The sequence below is a fragment of the Dermacentor variabilis genome, unplaced genomic scaffold (genome assembly GCF_050947875.1).
Source record: "Dermacentor variabilis isolate Ectoservices unplaced genomic scaffold, ASM5094787v1 scaffold_18, whole genome shotgun sequence".
In the NCBI taxonomy this organism is placed as follows: Eukaryota; Metazoa; Arthropoda; class Arachnida; order Ixodida; family Ixodidae; genus Dermacentor; species Dermacentor variabilis.
Window position 1 is genome coordinate 6,201,731 of NW_027460346.1, and position 12,466 is coordinate 6,214,196.

At 44.0% G+C, this 12,466-nt stretch overlaps 1 protein-coding gene across 7 annotated transcripts in view; it reads left to right on the top strand.

The window, feature by feature from the left end:
• Positions 1–12,466, top strand: part of LOC142568320 (uncharacterized) — a 258,619-nt gene that overhangs the window by 25,410 nt on the left and 220,743 nt on the right. For all 7 annotated transcript variants that reach the window (XM_075678322.1, XM_075678326.1, XM_075678323.1 and 4 more), the window contains 3 exons: positions 1,879–2,163; positions 3,470–3,522; positions 4,962–5,151. In XM_075678322.1, the coding sequence (XP_075534437.1) occupies positions 1,879–2,163; positions 3,470–3,522; positions 4,962–5,151 (528 nt within the window). The remainder of the gene's footprint in view (positions 1–1,878; positions 2,164–3,469; positions 3,523–4,961; positions 5,152–12,466) is intronic.

The following is a 12,466-nucleotide window of genomic DNA, read 5'->3' on the forward strand; positions in this document are numbered from 1 at the left end:
AGATCTTGTGTAGGAACATATCCATCTACCAGCAAGCAATGGATATCTGCTGCACCTGCAAGTGTGATTTCATTATGTGCCTTTTCACTGCAGGGATTCCAAAAGTAGCCTTCTGTGGGAGTGTAGCCAAAGTTTTTCTCATAGGATTGACATAGCTACATTATAGGGAATAATTCAAAACACAGTTCGGCCCTTACCGTATGTTAAATGACGACATTCATTCCTCTTGCATCCTGGTTCTCATAAGCTGTAGTAGATTAAGTATCTTTACTTAGTAGTAACCTCTTTCATATTCAGAAACAACCCAAGCAGTGCATAATCATGAAAATGTGAGCTGGCTTTTTTACGACACTTCTGTGAAAGCAGTGTGGTGCATCACATGCAGAAAACTGGTAATTCCAGCTAAATCTTCTGTATAACTCTACGTGCTTCCATTATTTAAAAAAATCCAGACTTGCAGTAGCTTTTAATATTCCAGCTGTGAATTTTTTTAGCACAGCCCAAAAAGCACGTAGCTGTTAGTCAAGCAATTTCATCTCATACACACTTGACGCAATAGGCAGTTGGCTGAAAATTTGTTTGTTCAGGTGTCTTTACCTGAACACCCTTCACTAGTTTTACAAAGGAAGAAAAACAATTGCTGCAGTAAGGTGTCACGAGGCAGGCCGACGAAACAAACGTGAGATGCGCTGTGCACGTTGCGTTGTTGCTACGCAGCTAGCACGCACGTGGACAGCGAACGGCAAGGTCGGCCGGATTGGATTTGAATTTGACTGGCAATAACTTGTGTCAATCCAGTTCGCTGCAGCGGCGGTTTCGGGAAATACAAAAATTGGCCCGAACATCTGCTTCTCCGCAATGCACGGTTGCTTGGCTCCCACGTGATGACGTTCTGCCAATAGAGGCGCTAGCGGCATGAGAAAATAGACGCGCAACTCTGCTACCTGCGGTAGCACATACAGTAACTCTAGTTTCTTTCAGCGGAGCACTACAAGCCTATAATTTTGCACTATGCTCATCACTGGACGCCAGCATAGACAAATGCTTTATTTAAATGCGTCCGTTTGTGTACAGTGATGAACTTAGTAAGAAATGGATGTTCTTACCATTTGGTATATAAACCATGCATTGTATATATAATCATATGCCCACCTGCTATGCTCTCGATATGAGACTGGCAGTATTGTAAATAAATCAGAAGCTTGCAGCACTTTACCTCCATGCTTATAAAATGCTGATTTGTTGTGTTGCTTGCTACTTCTGTTCAGACGACCGCGAAGATGGCTTAGCATTGACACTTGAAAGAGCGATCTTGCTGACAGTCCTTTGATGGTGTACTGCTGGCTTTTGCATCGGTTTCTCCAGTGGTAACTCACTGCAACACTATTTGCCCCGGATATTACAAAGTAACTTCAGCTTTGTTATAGTGAGCTTTTACTGTAGTCCATACCCTAGCTGATTCGGGATGGTGAGTATGAATGATCCAATTTACTGAAGTTTACTGAGGTTTTATTATACAATGGTTATGAACATTACTCTGATTTGTTACTGTTATAGTATTATCTATACATGTTCAGTGGTACATAAGCAGTATGTCATCACTTGCCTAATGCACTGACAAATAAATTTTATTTGTTCTGAACGCTAAATATGACTTGGTACATATAGTTGCTGAAGAAGAGTGATTGGAAGCAGACTGATGACAAAGCAGAGCTTATTATTGTTCCTGCTGCAGTTGAACAGTTGCATTGCCAGATTGCTTTGTAGTTGTGTTTGTTATGTTTGTACTCTGTGTGTATGCGTTTTTTTTGTACTCTAATATGTCTTGTATATTTGAGTGAAGCCCTACTTCTCTTCATTCTTTTTTCTTATCAACAGGTGCTGTAGGAAGCCCGCAACAACCGTCGCATCAATATGTTGAGTCCACATCAGGAGATGACGGCACAATGTCCATGTTCTTTCAAGATAGCAGCACTACTGTTCATGTTGTGAGCAAGGAAGGGACAGCTCCAGCAGAGGAGAGCAGAGAAGGGCAAAGAACCCATGATCCACAGGCGACACCAGAGCATGCGGAGGAACAACCAGCTTCATTGGGAATCCAGCCTCAGGAACAAGAGAGAGCAGTCACAGGAATGCCTGAAGATGGTGCTGCTGTCACACTAGGCAAGCATGAGACAATTCCTGAAGTAGTGCCTGCATTGGGCAGTGATGGTCAGTTTACTGAATTGAAAACTCGTAGGCTGGCTTAACCCGGTTGCTTTTGGCCTTTAAACCTGGTTGTGACTCACTCAAACCTCAATTAATCAAACATCCACTAATAAAATTTTTTATTTAACATTCTTTGCTTTCCGCTAGAATGACTCCACAAAAGGGAGTACACTGTTTATCTTGATATAGAAAAGTAATTTTGCACTGAAGATTTGATTTAAGCAAGTGCTTTGGCAGCCCTTACAACAACGGGCCTCTTAGTGGCGGGGGAACAAAAGTACGCTGCTGTGCCTTCTGTTAGCATGGCACCTTGTTGTCACCTGTACTATACATTCCTTCCATGTTTGTAGGCAGTGCAGAACCAGGGGGGGGGGGGAGGTATTCTGTAAGAGTCCGCCTAGTGGACGTGTCCATTTTGTCTGCTGCTGAAGTGCTGATTGGCTGGAGTGCCTGCCGCCTTCTGATGCATATCCCAGCCCAGATAATCAGTATTTCAGCAGCAGACAAAATGGACATGTCCACTAGGTGGACTCTTACAGTATACCCCCCCCCCCCCCACCAGAACACACAGGAAGTTCTCTAAACAGACCCCGAGAGCCAAATGTAGTGGTGTTTGCTCCACTTTCCTGGCTGGCAGAACAGTGGTTGGCACTGGATTAAGGAGTAAATGGGACACGAGGCGTCCTTTTGTGACTGGTTCATGCTAGCATTAGCTGTAGTCCTCACGCATGGAGGCATGTTTACACACCTTCAACTATCTCTTTCTTAGCAAGAAACATTGACTAGTGCTAATCAAGATTGTTCAGGGAAATGCGCAGGACACACTGCACATCTCGGTGAACCTCTTCGAGCAATTTATGCCTGTGCAATGCCTGTGCCTGCAAGTAATCTGCGTGGCACGAACAGATAATTTTGTTTTGGCACTGCTTTTATTTGAGTGTTTTCTCTAGCTTCGAAATCCATACGTAGGGTTGCTTGGCTGAAGCATTACTGTGCCTTTGTGTGACATGAATTGCCACAAGTTCATGCTAATCTCATATGCTTTCTAACATATATATACTGCTTTAGTTTCAATAAAGAATGCAATTCTGTAGAAGCTTCTGAAGAGAACTGCCTCTTGAAATTGTTTTGGTACATTCCTGGAAGCATGGCAGCTTCCATGGCAGCTTTCAAAACTGTGGTCCATCTTTATATTTGTTCAGCATGCGATATAAAGTAACTAACTATTGCATTTTCATTCCTTTTTTTGTCCCTCTGACAGAGTCTGTGAACCAAGAAGTTCCAGATTCAGTTTTGAGGCCAGAGCCGCAAGAGGTGAGTTGTCATTGTGCACTTACATTTAAATCGCAATGCTGTAACAAAGTTCATGGTACATGAAATTACTTTCCACTGTGAACGAAAGCAATGCTTTGTAGTTTGTGACCCAGAAAAGGTTATTATGACTCCGGTTTGTTAAGTGGTAGATACAGAGTGGAAAGCCATGTGAATGTACACACCCTTTCCAGTCAACATCATCTGCCATAGGTTACATGACATTTTTTTAGGGCTTCATGTTAAACATTATTTTGATGGGTAATTTGCTTGACGTAGTTCCGTGAGGTAGATTAAAGAGTACCCTTTTTACCTGCCGCGGTAGCTTAGTAGCTATAGCATTGCGCCGCTTAGCGTGAGGTCGTGTGTTCGATCCTGGCCATGGCAGCCACATTTCGGTGGGGGTGAAATGCATGAACACTCATTAGATTTACGTGGCCGTTAAAGAACCTCAAGTGGTCAAAATTAATCTGGAGTTTCCCACTGCGGTGTGCCTCATAATCAGATTTGTGTTTTGGCATGGAAAACCCCAGAACTTAATTTAGTTTAAAGAGTGCTTTTCCCCCCACCTTATTCAAATCATGTATTTGACTTGCCTTAAGCATTGCAAAGCTATACCAAAGCAACAGTCTCACTCCTAGAGCTGCTCTGAAACACTTTCACCCATGAACCAAGCTGGCGAACCTCAGAATAGAATTGTAAATAATAATAATAAGGCATCGGTGTCTGCTAACCTCCATTCCTTGCACCATCCATGCTTTCGAAATGCTTCTCTCAGCCTCAGTAGTACCACTGGTGGGCACTGTGTCATCTTGTTTAGGGTGTGCATTTTTGTGTATTGTTGACCTTGACTTGTGCTAAACTTCAAAGGCTCAGATGAAAATAGGTGTGAGCAAATGACATGATGTTGAGATAAGCTGAAAGAGGTCTCTGTTAAACTTTCACCAAAAGTAAAGAAATTAGGTACAGACTCAATTTGATAGCGTTTGTGGGGCTACAGGAAGAGCCTCATTGCTTAACTTTTGACTGATTTAAATACATCACTGAGGTTAGGGCAGTTAGATAAGTGCAGTTAGTGCATTAGAATTAGCGCAGTACAAAATGACTGATACATGTTCGAAAAGTGGCCTACAGCAGTAACGGGTTGTGGAATTTATTGAAAGAACATATTTTATGCAGTTTTCTGTGTGCATTTATTTACATGGGGTTGGGAATAACATGTTCCACATGGTTAACAGTCAATGAAAGAAGGAAGCCTCAGCCTGGAGGCAAAAGTTTAACGAGGAGGCCCTTCATGAAGTCTTGCTTTTAGCTAAAGCTGCCCTTGTTTGATAAATTAGTTTCCATTTTCCTGTGGTGTCTTTGTCATGCTGTGTATGTTAGTTCACACCTCACTTATTTTAAAGATTTTTTGCATGTGTTTTAATGCGCTCCACCTCCAGGCATTGCCACTGCACATGGAAGGTGGTGGTCCCGGCAGCGAAGAGGCTACATGCGCTGTTGCAGTGACACCTGGGGTAGAGTGTGGGGCTCAGTGTCCGGCACCGTCCAAGAAGGCTGTGATTCGGGCTCGCCAGGGTGGGCCCTTCAAACCACCTGCACTTGTCCGGCAAGGCTCATCTACTGAGACAGGTAAGTAGTTTGGCGAGATTACTTTTTGCGCGAAAGTGGAGTGCTGCATGAGGTAGCAGGTATGTACGACCGACTGGAAGGTATCTTAACAACTTGTCTTAGGGAGTGCAATCGTATGTGTGCATAGAGGGCTCAAAGGGCGTAGGGTTGGGGGTGTAGCTGCAACCCAGAGTTTGAAAGGTGTGCTGTCTTGTGCAGGAACAGCGATCAACACACCCCAGAGATAGTTGAGGCAGCAGAAGTGGCATGAGGTACTGACAAAAGTGTTAGCAAGCTGTCCATATTGCTATCGTATAAAGAAAGCGGTTATCCTGGAATTGTGCACAGTGGTGAATGGTTGAAAAGGTGTCTGCATGATAAGATTTATAGTTTCCTTCCTGTCTTCCTTTTTCCCCCTTGCTTCACGGTGTAATTGAGCACAGTTTACGCTTGTGTTGTGTCCTTGTAGTAAATTTTTTTTCGCGCAAAAAGTAATTGTGAATTATAGCCAACTAACCCACATGCTGTAGGGTGGCATGCTGTATTAGGGACCTTAAGCTCATGTTCTTTTCTTGACAGGCTGCTGCGATGCAAGTTGTCAAATTAATTTTCCACGGCATATGGTCTCTCAGGCTGGGATAATGTAAAAGAGTGCACCAGTGATACCTCTGGATTTTGTGTCCATCCTGAGTTGGTCCTTTAGTGAAACCTTTTTGTAGGTTGCATGTATGTTCCAATTTGAACCCACAATATAGTTTTAAGCCACTTTATTTACTTTTCTCTCTTGATAGAACTGCATCAAGGCCTAATACATTCTATAGTTTGAGCAGTAGCAGTGACGATGGCAGTAACTGCTGGAGCTCCCCCCCTTTGTGCTGAGAGAGCTATCCACTGAGCCATGGCTGGGTGGTTTAGATATGGCAAGCGAGAACTAACATTTGGAGTGTCAAAATGCGATGTGGGTGTCAGCTATGTGACTGCGCCACTTGAATACTCCCCACAGTGGTTCAGCTCATACAGCATTCTACTGCCAGGCAACAAGCATGTGACAAAATACCAAAAGAACATAGTGGCCAAGCTGCTTTTCTGAGGGAACTGTCTGCAGAGAAAGCAGGTAGCATGTCCAAGATATCGCACATTTAGCAGTTAGGTTTTTTTCTGGTCTACCGCAATATACTATGGCAGTAGGGAGAAATTCTGCTTTCATTGGCGTATTACTCTTCGCGTCAAAGCACCCTGGTTGTGATACTATTGGAGTAAAAGACAGCTTTAAGGCTGGAAATGTAATTGACACTGCATGGAGCAGCCGCAGCCGAGGCTCTGAAACACGTGTTAAAGTCTTGCTCCTGAAGCAGGCTCCTGAAAGAAGTTCAGTCCTTGTCCAAATTGCCTAGGAGTGGTGCATTGTAATGAAGTTGGGTGCCTTATTGCACAACTTGAATCTTGTGTGTGCACTGGGAAGTTGCTTATGGAATACCGCATCACATTTACTGTTGCCTTTCTTACATGGTGTTGGTACAATATAGTCAAGCCTGGGGCTTACAAAGAAAATTTAGCATTGTACTTGTGACACTATCATGAGTACAGCATGAAGCATTCCTTTAATCTAGACATTTTAGTCAAAAACAACTATTTTTGCAAATACTATACATGTAAGCAGCTGAGTAGTCTTGCCCTAGTGTATTACAGTTGAATCTCAATATAACAAATGTGGATATAGCATATTATTGGACATAATGAAGTACACTAAAATGTTTTTCACCAATGTAATGAATACATGTTTATAACGAATATTGGCTATAAATCTTGTTTGTTGTAGTTGTTGTTGTGGGATGAGACTTTGTTATTATGAGGCTTGGTTGCAATATGCATTTATATTGCTAGAACAAGAAGCATGAGAAAAGGACAACATATTTTGAGAAAAAGTCCTGAATGGCTGCTTTAATTACTAGGGTACTGGATTTACTAGACTTTTACTGTATTTACTCGATTCTAACACATTGTAGGTTGTAATGCTCACCCAACTTCCATGGTCAGAACAAGAAAAATGCAGTTGCAGCTCCAGTTAAAGTGTCTTACCACCTATGAACTTTCTTTTTAAGTTTTCGTTGGGTCTTATGCCTGTTTTCATGGTTGGTGGTCGGCGGTCAGACTTTCATTGCCGATACAAAAACAAAGCGCAGAGTGCGCTTGTCACCAACAATAAATATGCTCTAACCTCAGTCGAACCCGGTTATATCGAACTCGCAAAAAAATGCCCATCAGTTCGATATAAAGCATAATTCGATATAAGCCTGCTAAAGAGTTGGGCGTCATAAAACACATACCATTTATAAAAGCACTTTATTGATGAAACTAGCTTAGTTTCGCATGAAATAGTCCTGTATCTTCTTCCGCTTGGGCAACTTTGCTGCTTGCGACAGCACGCACTTCTGCATGTTGTCTAAATAGTCGGAGCAGCTGAAGCTGCAACCTTCCACTTTCGCACAGAAGCGCCAGAATAGTGCGATGCACCAATCACGTTGGAGGGTGTGGGCAAAGGAACATCATTGCTTTTCTCATTGTGCCCACTTTCACTTATGTTGGGTACGATTTCGGCAATGTAGCCTTTGTTTTGGGGCTCTCCCGTGGTTGTGACACCACCATCTGCACTCGCAAACTCGTCGATCGTTGGATCTGTCAACGGCGTCTGGAAATTGTGACAGCTCGCTTTAAACTTTGGCGACACTTGCAATGACTTCGTCACACTCATAAGCATTTTCAGAGTCATGACCGGGCATGCGGAAGCTGGCATGTCTGAAGCAGTTTCGGATGAACCACTTGTACATGGCTGCCTCCACGGCTGTGCATATGCGTTGGGCACCACGGGTTGTTTGTCCACTTTAGCCCAAATCTCCCCCTTATTCTTCAAGATTGTGCTGAGAATGCACCTTGGAATCTTGTACGCTGCGGTGACATCCAACCTCTGACCGTGTTCGACTCGGATGTATGATTTTGAGCTTAACGGCGAAAGGCAAATGTAGTGCGCTTCGCGCTAGCCATCACAGCACTGCTGCGGGAAAAGGCACACAAGGTGCAAACAAAACGAACGATAAAAGCAGCGAGGCAACTCTGACTTCCACCATCTTGCACGACGAGGGCACAAGAGCCTCTGATTGGCTGTCTGAGCAAGCGCTGTGGGTGGGCCTGGATCATTTTTTGCAGGGGGGTGTCACTGACTCGTCCGACGCGGTGCAGTCACGGTAGGGAGAGCGGGTGAATGGAGCCGCGTCGCTGAGCTAAACCATTTTTGGGGTGTGTCGGCGGGTTTCCCTGTCGCCGTGAGGGAAAGCCAACTTCTGGGGGCACTTTTGTGCCACTTGGCGTTCTATATATTGGGAGTCGCTGCTGTTTTTGTTCGATGTAACCGTAATTTTTGCTGTATACACTCATAGTAACTATACTGTGTTCAGAAATTGTTTGATATACAGGACAATTCAATATAAATGGGTTTGATATAGTCGGCTTCGACAGTATAACGAAATAATGGATATAACAAAATGAATGAAATTCCCCTTGAAATCCCCATAAAGATCCATATATTTAAAACCTCGTTTTAATGAAGTGAAATTGTTCTGCCAATGGGTATAACAAGCTAGATTTGTCTACAAAACCAAAAATACCCAACCATTGCACGCCGAGCACTTTGCTTTCTGAGGTGTTCTGCACTTGTGCGCCATGGCAATTCAAAACTCCAGCATCGCTGCGTTAAATATGTCATTGAGCAGCACTGGTCTTTCTCACCGCCGCGCGTAGCTGGACACAAGCAGCAACTCACTGTCGCACTTCTCCACCGACCTCTCTCTCTCTTGGGCATGCTTGGCTGCACAAGCTGTGCCACGCTGTGCGGCTACATGCAGGCAGGTGCAGCTGGGCATGGCCTCCGAAATCTCCCCTGCACAATCTCGGGGGGTCACGTGCAAGTCTGCGTGAGTCGTGCCATGCTGTGAGGTGGTGCGAAAAATTAGTGCATTCTTTCCTCTCTTTCTCTATGGTACGTCGCGCGCGCAGGCTGCCAAAGTTGGGCCTTGCCCAACGTTACTAGAAGAGGTCAGTTGGAAAACTCTAGAAAAGGTGGTCACAGCTTGTCGCCCATTCGAAGGTAGTGCTCGCATCGACTTAGGACCAGGTCACGTGGAGACGTCCGTGTAGCAGACAATGTGGCATGGTCAGAGCACACCTTCAGATGAGCTCTTTCTTTTGCAAATAAAGAGATCTTATCTTGGTTAGTGAACATATATTTGAAAAAGAGACGCTGCTCTATGTTACCGAGTGCATTTAGCCCATTCACTCGGCAGAGTCTGAACAGATGACTTTGTTGTGCAGTTCTGCTCTCTTGCTCGAACGCAGTCCATAAGCAAGTGCAAGTGGATATTGCTGCTCACGACTCACTTTGAGGGGAAAGGGCTTTTTTTCTGTCAAGGTGTACAGGGCCAGGCTTGTACCAACATTAGAAAAAATATTCTTGGAACGGCACTTCACACCCTGAACGCTGTGCCAGCCAGCTAAAATTATTGTGTTTCATTCTAACACAGTTGTGCGTACCTTCTCTTCTTTCAGTTTTGTTGAGTATTGCTTGCTTATTGTATACTTCTCAAAGTATTAAGGCTTGTTTGCGTAAACAGAACATTTACAGTTGATGCAAACACTATGAAAATATGGTAATATGTGGGCCAGGGCATTTTAAATCTACTGTTGGCAAAACATTTTTGTTGGTGCCATCATATTAGCACTCAGGTAGTTACATCATTTATAATACTTGTTACTCTTAATAAATAAATAAATTGTATGCTTGCTACGCACAATTTATTTATCCATCACAAAAGCATGCTTGCTAGCCCGCCGAAGCTAAAAAGAATATATCTCAGAAAAAAATTCATCCTTCATGCGTTTATGAGCATTTATTCTTTAGGTAAGTGTAAACACCATACCTAAGCAGCACTGGGATAGGTCAGCACTTTGTAAACATTAGCCTGGACATTGCGTCGAGAGCTCCTCCTGCCCTATAGAAGAGTTCAGATGTGCCCTCCTTTAGCGAGAAAGTTACTGCGCTCGCGGCAGGGTGACACATTCCTCTTGCAATGCATACCATTAATCATTTTCGGAGAACTGGAGGTGTTCTGAAAAGGTTGCGGCGGTTTACGTGAACTGAATGATGGCAGCAGCAGACAATGAAACAGACGACACACGGAGCAAAAGTCACATGATTAGGAGGCATCCCGATCACAGTGCCGCCTCTTTTTGGGCAGCAGTCAGGGGCCACCTCGCTGCTGTGGCAAGCCCATGGAGTTTCCCAACTGCCCCTAGCTAGTGATGTTGGCCTAGAGATATCCCCGGCGCAATCTCGGGGGTCATGCCCAGGCCGTGCATCCACTTTTCCCTGTCCCTGCGCCATGCCGTGCCACTCCGGCTGGCAGCTGGGCTTGGCCTCCGAGATGGCAATGGTATTGGTGCAGTCTCAGGGGCCAGTGAAGCCGGCCTGTGCCAGTTTTGTTGAACATCTCGAGTTGGCGCGTTTAAGTTCGCTTGCCTCCTTCATCACACAGTGTTGCACTGGGGTGTGTCATGTGCTGCTCGACTGCAGCTAGCCACGCGGAAAGTGGACGTGAAAGACCGCAATGGAACCAAAGGTATATAGCGTGGAAGCTTGGGGTTGTTGGTGATTAATTGGAATAAGGACACAGCGGAAAAAAGACAAGGACACGAGAGAGCGACATGTGACACGTAAGTTAGCTCTTTGTGCGTGTCACTCTCTCATGTCCTTGACTTTTTTGCGCTGTGTCCTTTTTCCAATGAACCAAAGGTAGCTATCAAAAGGCTGTCGCATCAGATGTGAAGTCGCGTGGCTGCAGATTCTCTTGTGTTGTTCAAAATTCATCGCATGCATGGCCATGTAATGGTTCTGCAGGCTGCAAAGCCGCCTTCTTATTTCGATGTTTACAATTTCGCACCCCACTGTGCATATATTGCAGTATATGACAATAATGCATGTAACGAAGTACTACATATAACAAAATAATTTCAGCTCCTCCTTCAACTTCGTTATAATGAGGCTTGAGTGTATATCAGTATAGAAAGCTATGCAAACGTAGTTCTTACAAAATTATGAGTTCTAGATATGGCATTTCTAATGGTAAAATAAATATTGCATCGAATTTCATTAAGCATCCAGGGCCATTCCAGAGGTTGTGAAGATAGGTAATAGGCAACAATGTTAACCCATGAGCTCCTGCGGCCACCTTTAAAGTGGATGTCTTGAGAAGTTTTTCATAGATGGCAGCAGACTGCAGGCTATTTTCTAGTTTTGGGTTTTGCACACTAGATAGACATCTTTTCCACACTTTGGGCAGAAGGCAATAGTAAAACAGTGGAAACCTTCCCGCTTGCTCGGCTCCGCTCTATTGTAGCGATTGCAACCTGAGTACCAGGCTCAAAAAAAAAAAAAAAGCTTACGGACTTCCGAGCAGGCTCATTTTTTTCAGCATATACTGCCAAACACTGTGTAGCAGAGCCTTTCAAGGCTCTGATTAATTTTCAAGGGTCAAGTCAAAAAGTGCAAGAGGCATTCTGAGTGAGCAAAACTCAAAGCTGCACTCTGCGTTCCTGGATGTTTTAAACTTCTTTATACTCACCTTATGCTTCTTTTTTTTTACTGTGTCTGATGCAGAAGCCTTTTGTGAACAAATTAAACCAGACATTTTTTTAAATGTGATGTCTGTAGCTGGTATGAGAGCAATTTTATTATGTCATGGCACCCACGAAATGATGCAGGAAAATGGGCCATAGAACACTAGGCGCGCCAGAGTGCTGGGCAGAAATGAAGGGGTTAAGGTAGAACTTGGCTTCATTGAAAACATGCCTTTGTAATATTGTTGTGCATGAGTGAATAGCGGGGTTTCTCGACACAAGCTGTCATGTGAGAACTTCGGGGTTTTTGAAGGTTTAGACAATGTATTGTAGCACTCAAAAAGGATTGCGCTCCTGTTCTCCCGCTGCCTTCTCACCCTGTGGCAGCTGTGGTTGAGGGCTCCAGCACCGCTACAAATGTGCTGGTTAACGGCTATGCTCTCTATGGAATTATCCAATGAAACAACAAACGCTACCTAAATGTCCTCACTACAACACATATACGCCTTCAATTGCATCATTCCTTTAATAAAGCTGTACAGCAAAACCTTGTTGATACGATCCTATTTTGTGCGATCTTCCGCCACCAATGTTCGCAATCTAGAACACAAGAAATGACCCAATAGAGTTACCCTTTTTTTTTTACTGGTTCATACTTTTCTGGAAAACA